This window comes from Lagenorhynchus albirostris, chromosome 2, assembly GCF_949774975.1.
Source record: "Lagenorhynchus albirostris chromosome 2, mLagAlb1.1, whole genome shotgun sequence".
Lineage (NCBI taxonomy): Eukaryota > Metazoa > Chordata > Mammalia > Artiodactyla > Delphinidae > Lagenorhynchus > Lagenorhynchus albirostris.
Genome location: NC_083096.1, coordinates 166338079 through 166362792, shown reverse-complemented (window position 1 = coordinate 166362792; position 24714 = coordinate 166338079). Strand labels below are relative to the sequence as shown.

The window sequence follows — 24714 nt, the reverse complement described above, 5'->3', positions numbered from 1 at the left end:
CACCATTGCTGGTGTTTTCCTGTGTCTCCTAAATCTCAGCTTGACTGTTGTTTGAGAGGGACCCTGGGCTGGGTCCTGGCATAACCAAGACTCATTCAGCCCATTCCCTCCCCCCTCCCACCCACAGGCCCTCTGAGGCCCTCCCCGAAGCACCTCTCATTTCCCTGGGTCTCCCCAATCCATCAAACTGAATCTGCACACACCGTGAAGATGCCAAGAGAGGTGGGCCTCTTCCTGGTGTTACCTGCACGGTCAGTCCTGGCAGCGGCGGCAGCAGCAGCAACGATGGCCCTGCCTGCCTCTGCCCCAGGTGACCTCCCTCGTTCCTGAGCCCGTGGCTCAGGCGAGAAGCATTAGGAAGGGCGAGAGCCATCACAGGGCTGAGGGCGCTCATTCATTCCCAGCACCTGACAGAGGACTTAGGTGTAGGGTCACTGCTTGCCTGGATGTTCTGGTGTCACACAACTGCACCCAGCTGGGTCTTGGGAGTGCCTTGATGAGCCTCTGAATCTGCAGGGTTTGGGGGTTTGTCTTGTTGCTGAGATGGCACCTGGGCAGCCTGCAAAGTCAGGGCCACTTTGTTCTAGATCATCATCTCCTGGGCCATTTTCCCACTCCCCATGCCCCATGGAGTCACCCCAGCTTGTGGTTCTGCCTCTGTAGTTCCCCTGGCTCTGTCCTCCCACCTCCGTCTCAGACCTCTTACCTGGCTGACTTGGAGAAGCTTCTGGTATGGCCCTCAGGCCACAGTTTTCTACAATATGTGCTTCATGACCTAGAAAGCACAGTGCTGGCTATGTCCTTCTCAAGCCCTCCAAGAGGCAGTGCCAGTCCCTCCGGGGAATAGCCTGACCTACCCTTCCTCCAGTGAACTGAGCAGCTTTTAGAAACCCTAAATCCCAAAATGTAGTCCATAAGAAATCCTTTTCTTTAATCACAAAAGTTACATGTTGTACAAACACTGATATAGCAGCTTTCTAGCTTTTCTGATTGCACGGTCCTGGGTGAGTCCATTGACGCTGCGTCTCCTGTGATCCCAAAGCAGGGCTGGGTCTGCCTGTGGAATGCGCCCAGTGATGTGCTAGAGCTGAGTCGTGAGCGCCTTTGTTAAATTTTCAGAAATTTGGTGAGCTGATTGTTAAAAACAGCCATATTTTTAAATTATATAAATTTACAATTAAATAAATTATACTAAAAGCAATGGTAGAAAATACTCAAATCTCATTACTTCCTAAGTAATTTACTACACTTTATTATTTATCTATGCTCCTTTTTTTGGGGGTGGGGGGCTGCGGGGCATGCTGTGTGGCTTGTGGGATCTTAGTTCCCTGAACAGGGATCGAACCTGGGCCCTCAGCAGTAAAAGCACAGAGTCCTAACCACAGAACCACCAGGGAATTCCATACCTATACTCTTGAGGTTACATGTGTCTACTGTATCTGTACTTAATGGTGTGCTACTGTGTGTCTCTACCCAACATCGTTTTGGTATGGGAATATTTACACCACAAGCAATTGGCCAACACTATAAATCAAGATTTTATTTATTGTTTTGATAATTATCTAGACTTAGGAAAGTGGTGGAGAAGATCTTAATTAATAGTGCAGCGTAAACTTTAAAATGTATCATTGTAAATAAAAAGTGCAAAAAATTGAAAATAACATTTTTCTGGTTTTCAATCCAATTCAGCAAAGATTCCACTCACATCACTGACAAACAAATGAAATCTGGTGTGTTTTCATTATTTCATTTTTGTCTTACTATTTAAGGTCAACAAAAATATTGACCAGTGCTTGTGTGGGAACCACACATCTGTCAGCATATCACAGGGTTTGCTGCAGGTCCCACGTATTTGACCACTACCATGCCTTTGACTGGCGTGCCCAAGTCCCCTTTCATTCACTGACATTTATTTAACAAATACATATTGAGTGTATACTATGTGCCAGGCACCAGAGACACAGGAACGAGCAAAACAGACAATAACAGAATAAACATGTCGACTGCATTTTCAGACCCTTCCCTCCTTAAAGGCACAAGTGCTCCCTCTCTGCATCTTGATCTCCCCCACCCAGGGTGAGCTCTGCCTCCATCCTGGTCCCGTCTTTCAGCTTTTCGCTGCTGGGGATGAGCCTCAGCTCGAGGAGGACAGAGTCTGAGCAGAGTCATGCGTGAAGGGCTTGGAACTTGAATGAAGGCCCAGGATTGAATATTGAAGCAGCTTTTGGGACAAAGCCAGTAAGAGAAATCAGTTTCTTTAGAGTTTGTGAAAATGGGATGTATCCTTCCCACCTAAAGAATGGTTAGCTGTTCTCCGTACTGCGGGGCGGAAGGAGATCTAAAATGAGACCTTTGCACTTGAAAGGGCTTCAAAATATTTAATATAAGAAATATCACAGGATAGCCTGCTGATTCACTCATCTGTTTGTTCAGCAAATACAAGTGCCTACCCAGCCGGGTGCTTGCAAGCTCTATGTACTGCCAAGCCTGATGATCTGCGGTCTCTCCTTGAGGGATTTTCAAACTTGTGGGGCAGTTGATAATCCAGGTTGCTGGCCAGTGAGCACAGCGGTCAGCATGCCCCCAGCCCCCCCGGAAGCCTTCCTCCTCTCTGTGGAATCAGGCCCCCACGGGCATCCAGTCTCCTCTTTCTCTGTTCTCCCCCTACTTAGCATCGATCTCAGTTTGCAGTAATTATATACCTGAGTGTGTGTTTGATGGATGTCTGTCTCTCTTACAAGAATGTCAGCTCCAGGAGGGCAGGCAGGGATCCATATCTGTCCTGCTCACAGGGCCCGGCATCAGCAGGCAATCAGGATAAACTTGTTAAATGAGTGAATGAAGGACAGAGCAAGTTTGGAGGAGGGAGATTGATGCGGGTGAGAAGCCTAGAGGGCATCTGGAGGGAGAGGCTTTTGAGCTGGAAGAATGAAGCCTTCCTTCATTCTTCCACTTACGGCAGGTGAGGCAAACTCTTGCATTTGTCAAGGTCCCGCCCGAACCTTACCTCCATTGCACAGCTTCTTCTTACCCCTTCTCTCTGGAGAGGTATCTATGACAGAACACAGCACTTTGCATTATAGCTTTTATGTGATTCTTAACCTTTCTTAGGTCACAGAATCTATGCTAATCTGATAAAAACTATAAACCTTCCTCCCCACAATAATGCTTATGGCATGCAAATGCACACGCACAAACACGCAGTTTTAAGTTCAGTTTCCAGGGGTTCACAGGCTCCCATTCCCTCCATAAACCCCACATTAAGAACCCTGCTTTAAAAAATGTGATTCCCCATGGCAGGCACATCCTGCCCCTCTGTAGCCCCCATATCTAGCACAGTTCTTGGCATGTAGACCTTAATGTGGAATATTGGGTGGATACATAGAAGGATTGAATGGGTAGGTGGGCATTTTAAAAGTGTCCTGATTTGCCACGACCTGTGTAGAGTCAAGCTAAAAATTCCATTGACATCATCAGGGGAGAGGGTCAGCTTGAGCAGAGAATGGTAGCATTCCTTATACCACCGATCTGTCCTGGCCCTAGGAGTGTGGTTCTGCCCATACCTGGGAAGCCCACCAACTCCATAAGACCACTTTCCAAATAAAAACTTAGAACATGGCGTCTGACACGTTGTCTGATAATGGTGTAGAATATTTGAAATTGGGCGCGTCTCAGAAAATTAGGGGTTGTGTGATTTCAGGGGAACATAACTTAGTCCTGAGGCTGATTGGGTTGCTCTTAGAGTTTCTGTAAATCCCAGAAGGGGATGATCGGGGTCTAGGCTGCGCTCCCCATGGTGACCAGGTTAGTCCTCCCATCTTAGGTAGTGAGACTCAGCACGGCAGCCCATTTGTCCTCCACATTCTTCTCTATGGTCAGCTGTGTCACTAATTCCTAGTGTGGTACCGCTAAATGCTGCCCATCTTCTGCTCATTACCACCCCTTCCCCCTGCAAAAGGGTGGTGTATATGAATCCCTACCTTTTAAACGGTTCAACTCTAGAATCTTAAAAAAAAATTTTTTTTTGCTTCTATTTAAATCCCTATTTTTCACATTGGGGCGTTTGACAGTGTTGATTTTTAGACACCAGAATAGTTCAAAACCATGGGGGAAAAAACCCTACAGTACTAGCTTTTGCTTGGAAAACAGTTGTCAAGGAAATAGATTTTGCAAAACATTTCCTCCCAGGAGAGCTCTCTCTTTCCATGTATCCCCACACTGAACATTATTCTCCTGTGCGATGTGGTAGGCAGAGGTACCGTTGGCAGGTAATTTGTCTAGCCAACACCTAATTATGAATTAAAGCCCTTGCTGGCATGTTCTCAGGTCGGCAGCCGACGGTGGACCAAGTTCCAGTTCAGTTTATAGTGCATCTGAAACGTTCTTGGACTTACAGGAAGATATTTTGGCCCTGGCTATAGACCGGGGAATAGAATTCTGTAAACTCTATTAGCAGACAGTGGAAGTGCCTGATATAGATGGAGCTGAAATTGCAGAACGTTGTTCGATTAAAAGAAAAGGTGAAGGCTCATGGGGCAGAGGCTGTGACTCAAGGCATTCACATAAGGAGATACTTATCTCATGATTAGAGTGCTGGTGGCCCAGACACCAGCCAGTGGTACTTGGAAAATCTGTCACTGTTAGACATGCCAACACATGTATGAACTGCTCAGTTGTGAGCAGACCTCATAAGCGAGGCTGGTGGATTTAATTATCACTTGTGAGAACTTAGTCAAGAAAGTGCTGGCCCAGTTAGAGTTGTGGCCAGCGACACTGGCAGGTGGTTAATTACAGATTTCTCCAGTCCATGGAAGTGCAGGTCCATGTGTAGACAGGAGGAGAGTTGGTGACAAAGAAGCAAAGAAATGATCGTGTCTCCATTATTCTCATTTGTGTTGGGATCTGTTGTACTTGCAGTAATCTTTAATTATAAAAATTAATACTATGGGATGGTTATCAATGTTATCATTTTTTGTTATGTTGCCTGGTAATGTCCGTTTGTGCCCAAGACATGCATGTTTCTATAGTTACAGTGTAAAGAAGTGAAACCTTCCTTGCTCTTAGCCATTTTGTCATCACAGTATTCTAAAAGGCTATTTTGAGAGATGGTCGAGCCCAGTCTGTGAGGTGAAAAATGGAGCCTTTGTGACAAGAGCCTGAGTTTTTGAAAAGACTTCATTTTAACCAGAGTAGTTCACAATGTAGCGTTCCCCAGTAGCAAGACAGAAAAACGCTCCTAAACAGCTAACTGCATTCTCCTCTCCTCTTTCAGGTAACAATCTGTCCCATTACAGGGCACTCTCTAGTGCAGGACCCATTTCGCACGTCCCTATGGACTGCATGAGAAGCCAGAAGTTGTGAATCTTTAGGTTTTTGACAATTTCCATCCTAAGGAGTGATCACTAATGGAGAAAATGGTGCATTAAGTATTGCAGGTAGAGTCTGTTTGCACCTCCGTTAAGTCAGGTTATCTCCATCACCCTGCTGCTTTTGAAAATGCCCCAGGGCTTCCCCGGTGGCACAGTGGTTAAGAATCTGCCTGCCAATGCAGGGGACATGGGTTCAAGCCCTGGTCTGGGAAGATCCCACATGCCACGGAGCAACTAAGCCCATGAGCCACAACTACTGAGCCTGCGCTCTAGAGCCTACAAGGCACAACTACTGAGGCCTGTGCGCTCCTAGAGCCCGTGCTCCACAACAAGAGAAGCCACCGCAATGAGAAGCCTGCGCACCGCAACAAAGAGTAGCCCCCGCTCATGGCAACTGAAGAAAGCCAACGCAGCCATAAATAAATCAATAAATAATTTATTAAAAAAAACCAAAAAAGAAAATGCCCCATTAGTGGAAGAAATGGTGGCAGAATTATCATCAGAAGTACTCAAAATCATTCTGTTTAAAGGTCACACTGGTAGAATTTTCAGATAACACTTGGCATTGCTTTTTTTTAAGTGGGAAAGTGGCTGCTCTGGGCATGGGGAGAGGACATCTTTTGGGTTTCAGATCTCTGGTTAAGGCTGTAACCCCACCAAAGTGGTGATCACTTAAAGATAATTACCTTCCACATTGTTCATGCTAAACTCTTGAGATGGACTGATCGGCATATTTAAATCTCATCTCCCAGGCATTTGCTAATTATCATAGCCTAGTTGGAGAAGAACCTAATCAAATAGCTGTTTAGAGATGCTTTGCATTTTAAAATTGTTCTGGGTTTATCCTAGAGAGGAAATGTGCCTCTGATTTTCCACTGGTTCTTTCCCTGACCGGAAGAGGGTTTAAACTTTTAATGGCTTAAATAGCCACAGCTAATCACTCAGGAAACTTCGTGCATTTACATTTTCTCTTTTGCGTCATTTCCATCCTTGACCCCCTTTCATCACCTTGAACGAAGCTTTCTCACTTGGTGACTTCTCATCCATGAGGGGTGCCATTGAATTCCAGCTAATGAGGCTCATCTCTTTTATTCATTTTAAGTGGTACCAACCAGGCCTGGAGTCAGATCTGAGAGTGAATGGTTATCACATGTTTCTCAGGTCCATAAATGGAATACCAAGTCCATGGTGAAAGTAAGAAGAATTTCTTGCTCAGAAAAAGAAGGACAAAAAGAGCAGCTTCTTGGGTCAGCAGGTTGAGTAGAAGCCACCCTCCTTAGAAAAGGCACCCAAGACTGGGTGCTATTTTCTTAACAGCAGCTGGAGAAGACCCTCACCCTGCCCCCACCCCTGCCAGCTGAACTGAGATCCTTTTTGTTTTGTTTTGTTTTCTCAGTATGCGGGCCTCTCACTGTTGTAGCCTCTCCCGTTGCTCCGGACGCACAGGCTCAGCAGCCATGGCTCACGGGCCCAGCACTCCACAGCGTGTGGGACCTTCCCGGACCGGGGCGCGAACCCGTGTCCCCTGCATCGCCAGGCGGACTCTCAACCACTGCGCCACCAGGGAAGCCCTGAACTGAGATCCTTTTATGCAATGTTTTTTTCCAGCCACTGTGCTCAAAATTGGGAAAACACAACGGTTTTCTCCTTTATACAGCATATGTGGCCGTCGGTGACAGAAATCTCACCAAGGCCTTTCTTTTGTAGGCAGTGTCTAAAACGGCCTGTCTTTGAGACTTATGTCTTTCAAGACCCTGTGAGCCACTGTCACCCGTAGTTGTACCTCAAAAGCAAATAAAGGGAAGAGGAATTTTGTGAAGGTTTTCTCAAGTCACTGTCACTGGCCGTCAGTCCGTTTGTCTCCCTTCTGTGAAAGGGTCTGTTTTGCGGGCTTGGCAGGAGCTGCCACCTCCCAGCAGCAGGTTTACAGGCCCCAGCAGGAAGCCAGATCTGGAGGCAGCTGAGAAAGAGAAAAGTCTGCTCTTTCTTATCAGAAGCCAGAGCAGCGGAGCTGGGGCAGGTGCATTCGGTTACTTGGGAGTGGGGAGTGGGGATTCGAGGAAGGTTCTGAGAGGTAGGAGCACCTCAGAATCAAGCCAGCCGAAGCCCTGTGTGAGCTTTGACTTTGATCATTCAAACAATTCAAAACGCTGTGAAACTTGAGGATCTGAGTTTTCTCTCTTTCCTTGTCTGTCCCATTAGCTCATCAAGATTAGAGTCTTTTGGTTTTCATAGTTAATTATTCTTTGGTATTCTGTTTCAGGGTTTTGAAATCAAATTGCTTGATGTTTTACCCTCTCCTGTGTGATTAGGTTATCTTTTATAATAAGACTGCAATAATCCTTTCAAGAACACAGCACTTTAGCTCAGCACTCTCAAGGAAGATGTCCTAAAGGTCCCATGACGTTTAGTCTTGTAGGAGTGAGAAAACACCACCGGTTCCCGTTATTATGAATCCGGAAGTGCCACTGCACATCATCCATCATCACAGACCTAGAAAAATGAAAAGAAAACCTATGTTGAGCTGTCTGATTAATGCAAACTGAAGGAGTGCTTATGGGGTGGCAGCTCTTTGGCTTCATAGGATGAATGAGCTCCAGGACCTGAGTCTTTTGTATGGTGTTTGTAAGGCTGAGCAGGTCTGTTTACTGCTTTGAAATTCTTTCTCCTGGTGTGAACGGGTAACCTTATCAGTGGGTTGTACAAGGCTTTCTAGCCAAAAAAAAGAAACTATGTACTTTGGAATCTCCGCTGATGGGGCCCCAGGGGGAATAAAGAGAAAAGTCAAATGCATGTCTCAGGCTACACGTGGGAAACAGGAGGTTTTTTTTTTTTCAGATACTCATTAAGATCTCAGCTCAGTTATCAACTTGGAGGCCTTCCTTGGCCACCTCCACCCACTCAGTCATCCTCTCCCCCTCTTGCTTGATTTTTCTTCAAAGTGCTTATCACTCTTCAAAATTACCCTGCTTATTTCTTATTGTCCATCTCCCCACACTATACGAGCCATGAAGGCAGGAACCTTGCCTGTCTTGTTTACTGCTGCATGTACCAGAACATGGGGTACCTAGTAGATGCTCAACACACTTTTTTAAAATGGATGTCAGGTGAGGGGAGTTGAGAAAAGAACAGGAAGAGGCAAAGGTTGGAATCAGACCTAGGTTTGAATCCAAATCCTTCACTTATTGGCTGTGTGCCCTTGGAATAATTATTGAACCTCTCTGAGTCTCAGTTTTCTTATCTATAAAATGGGCTACTTCCCAGAGGAGCAATGGAGGATTAAATGAGATAAAGTAACGGTAACATCTGGCACAGGGGCTGGTACATGGAGGTGCTCAATAAATACTAGTTCATTCTCCAAGCCTTAACGGAAACAATTGTACAGGGCGAGAAACAGGGCCCTTCACTGCCCACACGTGTCCAGAGGTTTTCAGGCCTCCTTCTTGGGTCCAGGAATGGTATCTCTGAGGAAAGTAGTACTAATCCTTTTTCGGCTCCAAGGAGAATATAGACAGTTTCACGTGGTTCTACACGCATGCGTTAAAGATGGGGTCCCAAGGATTCTGTACCCAGAGCTGGCTCTTCAAGAGATGGCAACACTGCCTAGAAGACAAGACTCCTGCCCTCCTGAAGCCTTTTGTTCTCATCCTCAGCTGAGGGCCTCCATGAGAACCCCAAAGGCCTTGAGACAGGTCACCTAGGCCCCTTGCTGTCACAGATGCCACGAACAGCCTTTAGAAAGTGTTTATCAAGGCTGATCTTCCAGATTTCCAATGGTGTTACCTCTCTAGGCAACCTGGCAACAGAGATTACTTCTCTCCATGGCCCAGTTAATGTCTCCCTGCCACTCACTGTGGTATTTTCCTTGTTTTCACGTAAACATGTTTTTTTTTTTCCTTTCTTTTAAAAAAATTCTTAACATTCAGGCGAAAAAGAACTGGTTCTGCCTCTTTTGCATTTCCAGAGACCCCAGCCTCTGCTGGGGCAGCTTTAAAGCAGGTCATGCCTCCCTTCTAACGTACTGAGCCTTCGGGAACTGGAAATTCGGACGGTTCTTGTTTTCAAAAAGAAGCAGGCCTCAGGATGGGCCGCGTGGCAGCTGGCGGCAGCCAGTCCTCATTTTGATTCTGTGTGCCACGTGCCGTCCAGAGGTGCTGGGTTGATGTTTTGTTCATTCAGTGGACAGTGGAGCAGCCTAGTGAGATGGAAGGGACACAGCCTTTTGAATCAGTCAGACCCCAGCTTCAAACACTGGCTCTGCCACTTGCCAGCTGCCTGGCCCCAAATGTTGGGAAAAGGAGACACTAATCTTACCTCGGAGGGCTGTAGAGTGGGAAACAGTGTGCTGTCATGGTTAAGCATTCAGGCCCCCAAGTTGTCCTCTTGCATCCATTGCCTGGCTCTGCCACTATTTGTTCTGCATCCTTGGAAAAGTTACTTAACCCTCCAGGACTCAACTGCTTCATCCTGTAAAATAGGGATAACGACGGTAACCCATCCTAACAGGGTTGTGGTGCAGGATGGAAGGCTTCTGAAAGGCTTAGCCCAGTGCTCAGCACATGCTAGGTGTGCAATACATGTCCACTACTGGATAATAGGTAGATAATAATGTAGCCATCGTTATTACTAATGTGCTATGTTGACTTCCTCTGTTGGGCCAGCCTCATGCTAGGGGTTGGGGATGCATTGGGTCACAGAGCTCCAGGGCAGGGGAAGAGACATGAAAGAAATTATTATCCTGCAGAAGTCTTAAGTACTGTCATTGATGGGTGGCAAGGGGCTGTGGAACAGTGAATTCCAGAATGGTGGTGCCTCTGCTCCAGAATATCAGAATTCCTCATGTAGAAAAAGGGCTATGGTGGCATGAAAGTGCATTGGAAATTTGGTGGGTTTTGTTCATTCAGTTTTTCACTGGGAAGTGCTAAGGTCCTTAAGTAGTATATTAGTTTGCTATTGCTGTAGTCACAAATCACACAAACTTAGTGACTTAACACAAATTTATTCTTTTACAGTTCTGGAGATCAGAAGTCTAAAACGAGTCTTCCTGGGCTAAAATCAAGATGTTAGCTAGGCTGCCTTCCTTTCTGGAGGCTCTAGGGGAAAATCCATTCCCTTGCCTTCTCCAGCTTCTGGAGTCCCCCTGGATTCCTTAGTTTATGGCCCCTTCCTCCATCTTCAAAGCCAGCAATGGCCAGTGGAGTCTTTTTCACATCTCACCACTTTGACTCTCCTGCCTCTTCCCTCTCACTTCTAAGGACCCTTGTGATTACATTGGGCCCACCTGGATAATCCAGGCTAATCTCCCCACCTCAAGATCAGCTGATGAGTAATCTTAATTCCATCTGAAACCGTAATTCCATTTTACCATACATACTCAAAGTTCCAGGGATTAGGACATGGGCACCTTTGGGGGCCGTTATTCTGCCGACCCTAGGTGGGAAGGTGCCGTGTGAGTTTGAGGTATCGTCCAGAGGCCCCTGTGGCTGAAGCGTGGAGAGTGGGAAGGGGCCTGGGGAGAGGTCAGAGGCAGGCCTTTCAGGCACGGTGCCTTGGGGAGCTCTTGGACGCTCTTACACAGAGGAATGACATTTGATGGCTTGCATTTTTAAAGGGCTTAGTCTGTTGGTTGTATAGAGAAAGGATGTGGCGGCGGGGGGGGGGGGGTGGTGCCTGAGAGGAAGCGGGGAGCCCATACGGAGGTCCAGGGACAGTGGTGGACAGGGAGGGGGATGGGAAAGGGGTAAATCAGAGATGTTGTGGACAGGATGGCTGGAGAGTGAACGTGAGGTGTGGAGTAGAAGGAGACTCCAGAGGGCTCTGAGGTTTCAGGTGGATGGTGCTGATGTTTCTGGACATGGGAAGATGATGTGGATCCCAGGGCCACAGACCACAAGTGCTAATACTTACGACAGAGTTTCCTATGTGCCGGGAGCTGTGCCGAATGCCTTGCATGGTAATTACAAACAGCCCTCCGTATCCATGCGTTCTGCATCCATGGATTCAGCCAACCGAAGTTCAGTCTGAGGTTGGTGACTCCACAGATGCAGAACCCAAGGATAAGGAGGACAACGGTACCAAGGCATTTTACATAAGGGGCTTGAGCATCCATGGATTCTGATATCTGGGGGGGGCCCTGGATACCAAGGGATGACTGCAATCCTTGCAGCCCCCTTGGAGGCAGGCATGGTAATTGCTCCATTCTATGAGAAGCATAGAGTATTCTGACAAGAGCGTAGACTGCCTGGGTTCGAATCCTGGCTCTGCCACTTGCTTGCTGTGACAGTTGGGCATGTGCCTCAGTTTCCTCATATGAGAATGGGAGCAATGATAGACTAATCTTATAAAATTAGTGTGACGATTAAAGAGTTAACATATATGGAAAACACTGATGACTCATGGAAAACACTGGTTAAGCATAATATAATAGTATCCTTATCTTTAAACAAATGAGATAATCGAGGCACAGAGAGGTTAAGTATCTTGTCTAAGGACACACAGCTGCGGAAAGCTGGGATCCAAAGCCAGGCTCTTAACTACCATGCCTTACCTCCTCCTTGAGAGGACCTCTCAGAGCCGTGGTGAAAACTGCACGTGCTAATACATATAAAAGCCCTCTTCGTGGTGTTGGGCACATGCTGTATATTCCGTCAGTGTGTGTATGTGGAAGTGCAGTTGTTGTTTTTTCTGTAAAATGGGGGTGATGGTGGCGCCCTCCCAGCCTCACTCACAGGACCATAAGGCTCAAATCAGGAAGGCAAAGCACTTTGGAAATAGTAGAGCTACCTACACATAGGCCATTTTTATACTCAGTTTCTTCAAAATGGCCTTGTTGAACCATTTCCCCTTGGAATTTCACTCACAGATGTGCTGAGGTCTTTCATACTGTCGTTCATCTTTGTCCACAACTCCCCATCTCCCTGCCTCCACCCCAATGCCCAGGCTTTGACAGAAGAGAGTGGGGAGGACCCTTCACTTTGCAGTCAGGGAACCAATCTCAATGCAGTGGCAGAGCTCGATTTGCTTGTGACCTTCTCCATCAGCTCCCCTTGTTCATCTGCAGACTCTGTACCAAGATCATAAAGGTGTCCCATGGGAATGTGTCTCACCCGTTCTTGCTATCCCTGTGGCCTCACAGTTGGAGCTGTTCCCTTACTGGGCCTTCTAAAACCCTTGTTGAGGCAACTCCACCAGGCAGTAGGTGTTTCTGTCCCAGGTATCCCCCTTTCCCCTTGGTTCTCACAACACTAGCAGCCCCGGGGAGCTCCCGCTCTGTCGTCACCATCCTTAGATATTTATTCAACATACTTTTATGGAGGACCTCTATGTGCTGGGCAATCTGTTAGGTGCTGGGGAGCAATAGTGAGCAAATGGAGCCTGTGTTCTGGGTGTGGGAGGAATAGATACTAATTAACCAATCACGCAATGAATGTAAAATTCTGACTTTAATAATCCTCTATAACAGGAAGATTCAACACAGCCCAGGAGGTCAGGCTTCTCTAGGACATAGAAACTAAGCTGAGATCTGAAAGATGAGTGGAATTTACCAGGAAAAAAGTAGAGCGAGGAGTGGTCCAAGGAGAGGGACTATCGTGTGCAAAGGCCCCGTGGCAGGAGGAGGCATTGCTCTTTGAGGAACTGAGAAGGAAAGCTAGTACGGCTGGGCAGAGGTGGGGAGGAGAAGCTGACGCTGGAGGTGTGAATGGGGGGACTCTACAAGGCTTGATGGGCCTTACTGAGTTTGATCTTTATATCTGATGGAACTGTTTAAGTGTGTGTTGGGGGTGGGGTAAAGATATGAATAAATTTGTCCTTCGAATAATCACCATGGCTGCAGTGTGGAGAACCATGTAGGAGGCCAGAGAGGACTCCTCTAGGCCAGTTAGGAGGCTGCTGCGGGAGTCCCATGAAGAGATGGGAGTGGTATGGGTTAGAGTGGTGGTGCAGAGAGAAATGGATGAAGAGGTACTTAGCAGATAAATTAATAGTGTAGCAGCCATTCTATGGCTGCTTTTTACTGAGCACATATTATGTTCCAGCTGCTGTGCTAAGCACTCGGCAAGTGTTATCTTATTTACTCTCAGGGTTATTATAAGGATTAAATATTCCTGTCCTTTTACAGATGAGGAAACTGAGACTCAGAGAGGTTAAGTCACTTACTCAAGGCTGCACAGCCAGTAGATAGCAGAGTCCTAGAGCAGCTTCTCAAACTTTAATGTGCATTTGGATAACTTGAGGATCTTGTTAAAATGCTGGCTTTGATTCAGCAGGTCTGGGGTGGGGCCCAGGATGCTGCATTCCTAACATGCTCCCTGGGTATGCCCAGCTGTTGGTCCCTGGACCACACTGAATAGCAAGGGTCTGTCTGCCTCTAGGTCCCACACTCTCAGCCATGGTGCCTTAGAACAGCTACAGATGGGATGAGATTTCTGAGACTGCTCAAATCTGAATCCCATCCTGGGCAGGATGTGGGTGTGCTCTCTGGACCTCAGATAGGTCAGAAGTCATATCACATTTTCACTTCCTACATTTGTCCTTCAGTAGCTCAAGCAAACCCAGAAGTGAGAGGGTTAGAGGCAGCACCTCACTGTCTACTCCCCACCCACCCCTCCACCCCTCAGCACAACCAAACCCCATCCTGCATCCGCTTCTGAAATATAGGCCGGGGTTATGTGCATTCGCAGATGTCTCATCAGCAGTTGTCAATCAGATCGTTTTGTGGGACACCCATAGAAGGGGGTGGACTGAGAAATCTAATGTGGATGGTTTTAGGTACCAAGCTGTCAGCTATTTCCCTGGGCTGTGCTGAAAGTGAAGGAGTAAAAAATCACCCTAACATTCTAATCTCTTCATCTGTGTGGTCATTAGATCCTGGAATCATTAGAGACCAAGCCCTTTCCCACTCAGCCCCTGTAGATGGGCCAGGTGTCACTGCTGGGAGACACCAATAAGGCTGCAAGTCGCTGTGTGAGCACTTGTCTTTAATGACTGGGAAAATCCATTTCCCTTCCTGGCAGCTTTGAGATGTTGCAACCGTGCTTCTGGGTCATTGCCAGACCTGACCCTTTCTGTGTGCGTGTTTTATTTTTATTTTTTTTGGTTTATTTATTTATTTATTTTTGGCTGCGTTGGGTCTTCATTGCGGCACGCAGGCTTTCTCTAGTTGCGGCGGCGAGCGGGGGATACTCTTCGTTGCGGCAGGCGGGCTTTTCACTACGGTGGCTTTTCTTGTTGCGGAGCATGGGCTCTAGGCACGTGGGCTTCAGTAGTTGTGGCACGTGGGCTCAGTAGTTGTGGCTTGCGGGCTCTAGAGCGTAGGCTCAGTAGTTGTGGCGCACGGGCTTAGGTGCTCCACGGCATGTGGGATCTTCCCAGACCGGGGCTCAAACCTGTGTCCCCTGCATTGGCAGGCGGATTCTTAGCCACTGCGCCACCAGGGAAGTCCGTGTGTTTTATTTTTAAAAGGGAAGGATGTCTCACTGTTTCAGTGATTGCTCCTTTCTTCCTAGCTGCCGCCAAAGAACTTTCCAATGCAAACTTTCTATTCAGTTTCCCACTCTCAAGGCGGTCCGCCAGTATTCTATTTCTTCCTCTTCTCAAACGCATCATCTCTTGGCCCCATCATTCTGGGGCCCCTCAGGCTGGGGTGGGGTGTCTTTGTCTGGGCAATGCAGTGGATTCTAGTCACTTTTCTGCAGGAGAGGATTCTAGAGCTCTGAGACAGGTAGAAAGAACATCTTAAACAGAATAGTGTCTGCCTCAAATTAGTAAATATTTTTCATTTTAAGAGTTCATGTCATTGCAATTTGTTCAGGTGGACAAGAACAGCTTTTGTTTGAGAAAGAACTGAAGAGGTGTCTTAGGATTCTGCTCTGATTGCTCTGCCTCTCACTGACGCTTTGTTTCCTGCCTCTGCAGAGCTCCGTGAAGGGAAGGCTTTGTGATCTATTGTTAGGTATTCTTTGAATCTATAAAGCATACACTGCTGGAAGGGAGGGGCTTCCAGACCATCCAGAGCTCCTGTCTCTAGCATGGACACGCATTCATGCACACACACACGTGCACACACAAAAATGATGACTGCCTGGTGTGTATTTCTAGAACCCAGTGTGGGCAGAGGTGTTTAGCTCTTGTGTCTCTTGATTCTTACAGCCACGTTCTTGATTTCTCTTTCTGTAGCTCAGGCTGCCCCTACCCCCATCAGCTGTTTCACTTCTCTTGCTGGTTGGCCCCCTCTCTGACTCCTGGCTGGAAAGGCCTTTTCCTCTATCAAAACCCACTCCCTCCCATCCACCCCAAGGCCAACCACCTACACGATCCCTTTAGGCTTTAGGAGTAGCACTATAACATTTCTTCCTTATGTTTTTCATTTTAACAATCTTTCATTTTCACCTTACAAACATTTCTAGATATTCATTATAGAAAATCCAGAAAGTATAGGTCAATAATAAGAAAAAAATAACCACTAAACCGCTCACTATCTGACATAACCACTGTCAGCACTTTTGTGCATTTCCTTCCAGTATTTTTTTTTTCCTTTAAAACACTCGTACATAGTCCAGTGATCTTCATACCATGTAACTTGGTATCCTGCTTTTCCAACTAGTATTATATAATGAACATCTTTGTGTGTCTCTCCTTATATAGTGATATTTAGTTTATATCACTAAACATTTGGAAACACAATTTTTAATACCCGTTTCATACTTTACATCTCATACTTTAGTTCTTGCATGATTATTTTTAATTGGGAACAATACCTATCCTGTCAAGCCCACTGAACTGCCTGATCAAATGAGAGAAAGTGTGCAGAGAGCTGCACAAATATGCGCAATGATCATTCATGATGTTAGTTTTATCTTCCCAAGTGAACTACTTTGTGTGTTGTCACGAAATTGTTATATACTTTCCTATTCAACTTTTGCACAGCAGTGGGCAAAACCAGCTGTCTGGATTTAATCTTTAAAAGGGAACATACTTATTAATAACTTTTAATTTTTTTCCTAGCAATTTCTTAGAGGCTCTGGCCTAAGGAACTTACCTGAAATATAGAAAAGGGAGTGTGCACAAAGATGTCCATTATGGCATTATTTACAATAGCCCCAAAATAGAAATCACTGACATGTACAATTATATGGGAGGAAGGTTAAGTAAATGATGCTGAACCTACTTGCGAAGTTATTATATAGCTGTCTAAAATGATGTTTACAAAGCCTTTGTAATAAAATGGAAGATGTTTATGTCATCATCACTGGAAGAAGCAAAGATAAAAAGAGTGGAAAGAAAGACACCAAAGTGGCAACAGTGGTTATAATATTTAAATGATAGATGATTATTTTCTTTCTCTCTGTTTTTCTGCAATGAGCTTGTATACCTTGGATGCATTAAAAGATAGGTGGGTAGGTAGGTAGGTAGATGGATGGATAGATAGATAGACAGATCAACCTTATTTTTTAAACTATTGGAAAGGATGTAAGCAGAAGAGGCAAGTACGGGGCACAGAACTGAGTTCAAGTGAAAGTAGTGACCCACAGGTGGGAGAAAAGGGCATGGGGGGCTGAGCCCAGACTGGGCTGGAACTTCTGGAAAATGCTTAGAACCACAAAAGGTGCCTTTTAGTTTATTTTTGGAGCAGGAAGAACAGAGTAAGGATGGGCACCTCATTTGAACATGGTAATATAATTATAAAAGGAGAAACCAAAATTGCTAGTTCCTCATTTGCTCCATCCTCTGACCAGCGTGGGCGGGACAGGCTTGGTGAGGGGAATGTGAAAGCCCAATAGGGCTTTTGAGGAACTGAGGGGTAAGAGGAGCCACAAGGAGACTGGCAACAAGCACATTCTATCATAATTTATACAAGTGGGGGAAAACAGAATTCTGTCATGTATAAATCTGGGTGGAAATGACATCAACATCCTGCAACGTTCCCTAATTTTTTTTTTTTTTTTTTTTTTGCGGTACGCGGGCCTCTCACTGCTGTGGCCTCTCCCGCTGCGGAGCACAGTTCAGGGCTTCCCTGCTGGCGCAGTGGTTGAGAGTCCGCCTGCTGATGCAGGGGACACGGGTTCGTGCCCCGGTCCGGGAAGATCCCACATGCCGCGGAGCGGCTGGGCCCGTGAGCCATGGCCGCTGAGCCTGCGCGTCCGGAGCCTGTGCTCCGCAACGGGAGAGGCCACAACAGTGAGAGGCCCGAGTACCGCAAAAAAATAAAAAAAAAAAAAAGAATTCAGACTTTTAGAAAATGGCAAAAGATACTACAAAGATTCACATTTACCCTTCACCCAGATTCCTCAAATGTTAGTGTTTTACCCTGTTTGCTTTGTGTACACTCTTCTCTCTCCCTTTCTACACACACACACACACACACACACACACACACACACACACACACACACACACGAGGTTTCTGAACTATTTGGGAGTAAGTTGCAAGCATAATGCCTCTTACCCCTAAAAACTTCATTGTGTATTTCCAAAAGGTTGGTTCTACTTTTTTTTTTTTTTTTTCTACTTTTCTATATAACCATAGTAAAACCAGAAAATTAACGTTGACACAATACTATCTGATCCCTATACCCCATTCACATTTTGTCCATTCTTGATGATTGTCCTTTATAGTAATAATAATAATAGTAGTTGTTATTATTTCTGCTCCAGGATCGCATCCAAGATCACGTATTACATTTAGTTCACGTGTCTTTAGTCTCCTTCAGGCTGGAACAGTTCCTCAGTCTTTCCTTTTCTTTCACGACCTTGATGTTTTTGAAAAGTAAAGGCCATTTATGTTGTAGGTTGTCTGTCTCTCAGTTTGGGTTTGTCTAATCTTTCCTCATGATTCGGTTCAGGTTTGCATTTTTGGCAGGATTACCACTGAAATGACGTGCGTTCTTCTTAGTGTGTCATATCAAATGGCATGTGATATCTATTTGTCCCCATTAATAGTTTTTAAAAATATAAATTAATAACAGCTTTACTGAGTTATAATTCACATATGATAAAATTCACCATTTTAAAGTGTAAAATCCAGTGGGTTTTAGTATATTCCCAGAGTTGTACAGTCATTATCACAATCAATTTAGAACATTTTCATCGTCCCAAAAGGCCCCATACCCATTAGCCATCATTCTCCATGTCTTTTTCCCTCACCCCTGGTGACTACTAATCTACTTTCTGTCTATAGGTGTGCCTATTCTGGACATTTCATATTCATGGAATCATATGCTGTATGGCCTTTTGTGTCTGGCTTCTTTCACTAAGCACAGTGTTTTCAAGGTTCATCCACATTGGAGCATGTATCAGCACTGCATTCCTTTCTATGGCCAAATAATATTCCGTTGTATCTATTTACACATTTTGTTGGTTCATTCATCAGTCAATGGACATTTGGGTTGCTTCCACTTTGGGGCTATTACAAATAGTGCTGCTATGCACATTGTGTACAACTTTCTGTACGGACATATGTTTTTAATTTTCTAGGGTGTATGTCAGGGTACCCAGTACCACCGCTAGGTTCAGTGATTCACCAGGAGGGCACATAGTCCTACTCCTGGCTGATTTACTACAGTGAAAGGACACAAAGCAAAATCATCAAAGGGGAAATGTGCATACAGAGAAGCCCTGGGGAAACCAGACCCGGCACGCAAGAGTCCTCTCTGGGTGGAGTCACCCAGAACACACTTCATTCCTTCAGCACGGAGTTGTGATGACACGTGTGAGACGCCATCCACCAGGAAGTTCATTAGAGACTCAGTGCCCAAGGTTTTTACTGGGGGCTGGTCATGTAAGTACCCTCGGCCTAACATGTACCGAAATTCCAGACCCCCGGAAGGAAGGCAGGTGTTCAGCGTACACCACATTGTTTGTACAGTCTCGGTGCAGTCAACCACGCTTACCCATCAGAGAATGGTGAGAACACTCACTAAATCCAAGTTCCCAGGCACCGGCCAAGGGCCAAATTTGCAAGCAGAGCCTTTCTAGGGATAGAAGTCTCAGGCCTACAGTGTTAATAACTCTGTTCTGCACGAGTCTACACCCAGGAGTGGAATTGCTGGGTCACATCGTAACTCCATATTTAACTTTTTATGCCAAAGTGTTTTCCAAAGCAACTGCACCATTTTCATTTCCACCCGCAATTGATGAGGGTTTCCACTTCTCCACAGCCTGGCCCACACTTGTTATTGTCCACCTTGTTGATTATAGCCATCTGGTGTGACTGATAGGTTTTTAAGTTAGTGATTTGCAGGCATTTAGAACCAAAAAGGAGGATCCGTAGGAGCCAAAATGTGTTCTCTAAGGACAAGTCATACCAGTCTAACCCCTGATTTTTCTTAAAAGAAAGAAAAGCATCTATTTTCTCTGCACTAGCTGTACGGGGGGCAGAGTGCTTCTGTATTTCAGTCCTGTCCTTCATAGTATCTTCGTATACAAAAATGGAGACACAGGGCTTAGACTGCTTATCTGGAAGATTCCTCACTTGTTGACAGATGACACTCAAAGAGCAGTGCTGGAGCCAGGTGAGGGGCCCCTGCTGCTGTTTCCCCAACTCTGTCCTCAGCCCAGCCATTTAATGTTTCTCTCTAAAACTTGGGGGAGACACAGATGGCGGTCCCATGAAAGCAGGCAGAATACCCAAAACACACAGACACACACACAATGAATGATAAGATCTGGTTCCAGAAAGATCCTGACAGCACGGAATGAGTATGGAGAGTCCAGTGAGATGCAGTTGTTAGGGACAAATGGCAAGTCCACACCCACAGGGTCTGGTCCAGATGTAACAAGGGAGAGTTTGCACTTCGGTTTCTGCTTGTTACCAAAAGCCAACCATAACAAATGGGTGACGAAGTCTGGGCACCCTGGAAAAACGTTGTGATGTGTATCTGCAGTTTCAGGGGATTTAGAGCTCTGCCCATCAGGCGATCTGTTGAAGGAGCCGGGCTGTTCAGCCGGCCAACAGGCAGCCTAAGGTGACTTGAGAGTTGGCTCCCCCTGGATGAAGATCTGTGGTGGGAGCATATGAGCTGTCTTCCCCATGGCCTGTAGGGAAAAGCAGATTTAGATTGATTAAGAAAGAACTTTGTGAAACTCTGCAATTGAATGAGCTGCCTGCTAAGGAGGTAAGCACCCTTTCACTGGGGGTGTTCAAAGAGAGATTACTTAGTCTTTTTAAGGAACTTGCATGGGGCAGGAGGTGGCCTGAGTTCTTTGAAGCCTTAGAACTGCCTAAACATGAAGCCAGGGACTGTCCGTCTCTAAAGGCAAGTCCAGGGGCTGCCCAAGGCACATATCACCAGTTCCAGAGTGAGATTAGCCTTTCTGTAGGTCATCCTCTTCTTGTGCCCCTCACAATCCTACTTGTCCATCAGGACACTTGGGTGCCCGTGAAGCTCCCCTTGAGACACGCGCTTGCCTTCTTCTGAGCCCTTCTGTTACTCAGAAGCCCCCCCACCCCATCCCCCCGACCCATTACCTATTTTACCTGTGATGTGTGTGGTCCACACGTCAAGTCTCCCAGCCATGTGTTAAGCTCCAGAGCCAATTTTCTTGTTTGTTCTTACTTTCATTGAGCAAATACTTAATGAGCACCTATTATGTGTCAGTCCCCTGGTGAGTTGCCAGGCACGCAGCAGTGACTAGGGGATGGGGGCACTGACCAAATAGTTGCGAGTATAAGAGTTTAACTGCAGGCTGTTGTGGGACCTGACATCAGGAATGTGGGGAGGTCATGGGGACTTGGCTGGGGAGGAGGACTCCTTGCAAAAGTACCCTTTCAGCTGAGAGTTGAAGGAAGATAAGCAGTTGGCAGGAAAGTGGAGGGAGGGGTCCGGGGGAGCAGTCCCACCGTGGCTGCAGCCCAAACTGCGGCCAAGCACAGGCTAGGACACCTGGTAGGTTGGGGCGCATTAGGAAGAGAAGTAAGGACCACCTGACTGGGGGCTTTCCCCGTCATCCCCGCTTATCCAGCGCCTGGGCTTGCGAGCCGAGGTGGGAGACACAAGGATTAGCGTTCGAGGGTCTGTGTGTCCTTGTGCACGTGTGTGTGTGTGAGAGCAGCTCTAATTGCCTTCTGAATCCTGTCCCAAGCGACACAGGGATTATTTGTGCCTTCCTTCCTCTCCGTTGATGTGGATGACTGTGAGAACGGGCCACGTTCCAACATCCCCACGTCCCTGCAGTGACAGCTCCTTTGAGAACATGTAGATACCCATGGTTCTCTTAATTACTCCTGCACACCCACTTCTCTCTCTCTCAAGCAGGTGGGGTTTGGGGGTAGGGTGCAGTCCTCCCCCTCCAGACCTCTGCTCCTGCTTTCCTGCTGCCATTTCTGTTTTAACAGCCTCCTGCTGCTCCCCTACCCATCCCCCACCCCTCCCTCCCCTCACACTGACTTAATAGAGGCCCGCCCCCCCAGAATAAGAGAGACTGAGGGAGGAGGCCAGTCTCCCTTAAGCGCTCATACCCAGCAATTAGTTTCCCTTATTGCCAATTCAAGATAAGTAGAAAATAACCAAGGAATGGAACCAGGGCTCAAAACCTGTGTCAAGTGCTTGGCACGCAGTACTGTGACATTTGCATGTGTGTCTCCTGGGAAGCCACACATCAGGCCAAGCATGGGGGTGGGGTCTGCTGGCCTGGGAGTTGAAAGAGCTGTATTCCAGCCCTGCTGGCTGTGCCACCCTGACCACCTTCCATCTCTGAGCCTCAGTTTCATCATCTATGAAGTGGAGAGATGGTACTAGATTATTCTGCCATTTCACGGAGAGCCCAGGACACAGACCTGTCAGGTCTGCCCTCCTGGTCTGTGTGTTCTGGCCCCAGGAGTGAGCATGGCAATGGTTACTGTCCAGGTGTGCCTGGAAGAGATGGCTGCTAGACCTTGGCACCAGGAGTGGCAGAGCATGGAGAACGCAGGTGGCGATGTCCAGAAAGACAGTGCTGAGGCAGGAAGGTGGGCTGGGAGATGGAAGGAGAAAAGCAGAAGGGTGCCAGACAGTGTCTGGAAGTGAGCTGGGAAATAGAAATAAACACATATAGTAGACTGCTGGTTCTCAGATGTGGCCCATGGACCACGTGGGGATGTGTTAGAAAGACAGGATCTCAGGCCCCACCCCAGACCTGCTGGATCAGAAACTCAAGGATGGGGCCCAACAGCCTGTTTTAACAAGCTCTCTAGGTGATTCTGATGCACGCCAAAGTCTGAGAACTAATAAGGTGGATGAAAGAGGGGTGGATGGATGAGGCTTGGAGAACCAGATAGGTATTTTAAAGGCTGAGCAGGAAAGAGGACTCGTGTTTGTTGATCACTTGCTGTGTGAAGTCAAAAACTGGGCATTTCCAGCTACTTGCTTTCATTTAAACCTTTCAGGATTGTGGCAAAGCAGCCCTTGTTATTCCCATCTCAAAGATGAGGCAGCTGAGGCTTGGAGACATTCAGTTGCTTGCCAAAGTCAAAGAGCTAGTGGCAGGGGTAGGATTAGAACCTGGGCCTCCCGGCCCCGAAGCCTGAGTTCTCTCCACGACACCAGGCTGCCTCCCACCTGCCTGTCCTTCAGCTGTGCCTCCGCTGCCTGGGCTGGCTCCCTTCTCAGCCCCATGGTCACCGCAGAGGCCTGCTCTGCTGTCCTTCTTCTGCAGCCTGCCATCAGAGGCAAAAGGGAGACTCTGGGGAGGGGTGGGAGAGCAGGGCTGGGGACAGATTGTTGCCTTGCGTTCCTCCAGCCTCCAGTGCTAAGTGCAGTTAGGAGACAGAGGTGCTTGTATGCTTGCGATGCTGCCGAGGGGCTAACATAGTTGCCTTAATGTAGTAAGAACTCATGCATGCACTGGGTGACAGAGCTGACAGATACTCATTGCCAAGCCCTGTGCAGGGTGCTTTGGGGGAACTGAGGCAAAGAAAATGTAGTTTCTGGCTTCAAAGAGTTTGTGGTCCAGAACCAGTAAAACAAAAACTAACAGTGACCGGCTGGGGTGCTAGGAGGCCTGGGAGAGCCAGCCTGGGTCAAGCCAAGTGCAGGAGGAGTTCAAAGAGACTCAAGCAGTGACTTTAGGGGACAGACCTAAGGCTTCGGAGCCAGAGGGCATGGGTTCAATTCCCAGCATGCTCACTCACTCCCTGGGTAATCCTGGGCGAGTTACCTCATGTCTCGACCTGTCTCCTTATCTACAAAATGGAGTTAACGACCCCTAGCTCAAGGGACGGTTCTATTAGATTCTAACAGGCATCCCTCGTTGAGTTTTGTTTCCTTCCATTCAGAGGGTCACTTTAGGTCCGGGAAGGCTTCATGGAAGAGGTGGCTTTTCACTTTGGCACTGATGGATGGCTAGAATGTACTTAGTGCCTTTTGTGCCTTCTCTGAGGAATCTATGGGTAGATGCAGGACACGTGGGGTTGTCGGAGAACAGCCTTCCAGGCATAACTATGAATAGAACAGTGGTGAGAGGAAGTCGTCTTTCTCAATGTGGAAGATTGTTTTTATAATGTGGTTTCAAATCCTGTTGCAAAGGGCAAGGCCAGGTGGCCAGCCCGCGCTATTGGGAATCTCCACGCTCAGGGTCTGTTTCTGCTCTTTCTTATAGATGATGCAGTTCGCCTGGCAGAGCTACAAGCGCTATGCGATGGGGAAAAACGAGCTCCGGCCCCTCACAAGAGACGGCTACGAGGGCAACATGTTCGGTGAGCTGACGTCGGAAGACCCCCTGCCCCTGGGGGCCGAGCAGAATTTCATTTTTGACTTTTTCTCTCCTGAGCTATGTCCCTGTTTCTCCAGAGCTGGGGGCTCCCAAGTCTGACTTCCTCCAGGGTTGTCTAGGCTTGTGAGCCTTCTAGGTTTGGGGGGAACCCACATGCTTCTCCCTCACCTCACACACTTCTTTATATGCACCTGTTGTTAATTTTCAGAGCAGACAAACTTGGAAATGTGAGTGGGGGCAGTGAGTGACGGACACTAGTTGCCATGGAGAAGGTAGGCAGATCTGAAGGACACAGAGGATTGGGTTTAAATCCGCTCCTCCAAGTGGCTGTAAAATGATCTTGGGTGTTTTCCTAGAGAAACCAAACATGTACCTGATAAGCTGGGCACACGCGCTGCCTTTAGGGTCTTGGGTGTGTGTCTCTCGCCGGGTGGCTTGGTGGACAGTCACAGTTAGGGAGCAGCACGGGTGCTGCTGTGTGTTGGCAGCTTGAGTCTGACCTGTAGCCACACTTGCCAACGTCTCAGTCCTTTGCAGCCGTGAGATCCTCCTCAGCCAGAGCCTCGAAAGCCCTTCTCACCTGGAGAGACTGCAGAGTGCCTCACTGTGGGCACGGCTTTAGATATCAAATGTAATTCCCGGACAAATCACCAGCGCC

At 47.2% G+C, this 24714-nt stretch overlaps 1 protein-coding gene across 3 annotated transcripts in view; it reads left to right on the top strand.

The window, feature by feature from the left end:
* Window positions 1-24714, top strand: part of MAN1C1 (mannosidase alpha class 1C member 1) — a 131724-nt gene that overhangs the window by 29158 nt on the left and 77852 nt on the right. For all 3 annotated transcript variants that reach the window (XM_060141012.1, XM_060141011.1, XM_060141013.1), the window contains exon 2: window positions 23943-24039. In XM_060141012.1, the coding sequence (XP_059996995.1) occupies window positions 23943-24039 (97 nt within the window). The remainder of the gene's footprint in view (window positions 1-23942; window positions 24040-24714) is intronic.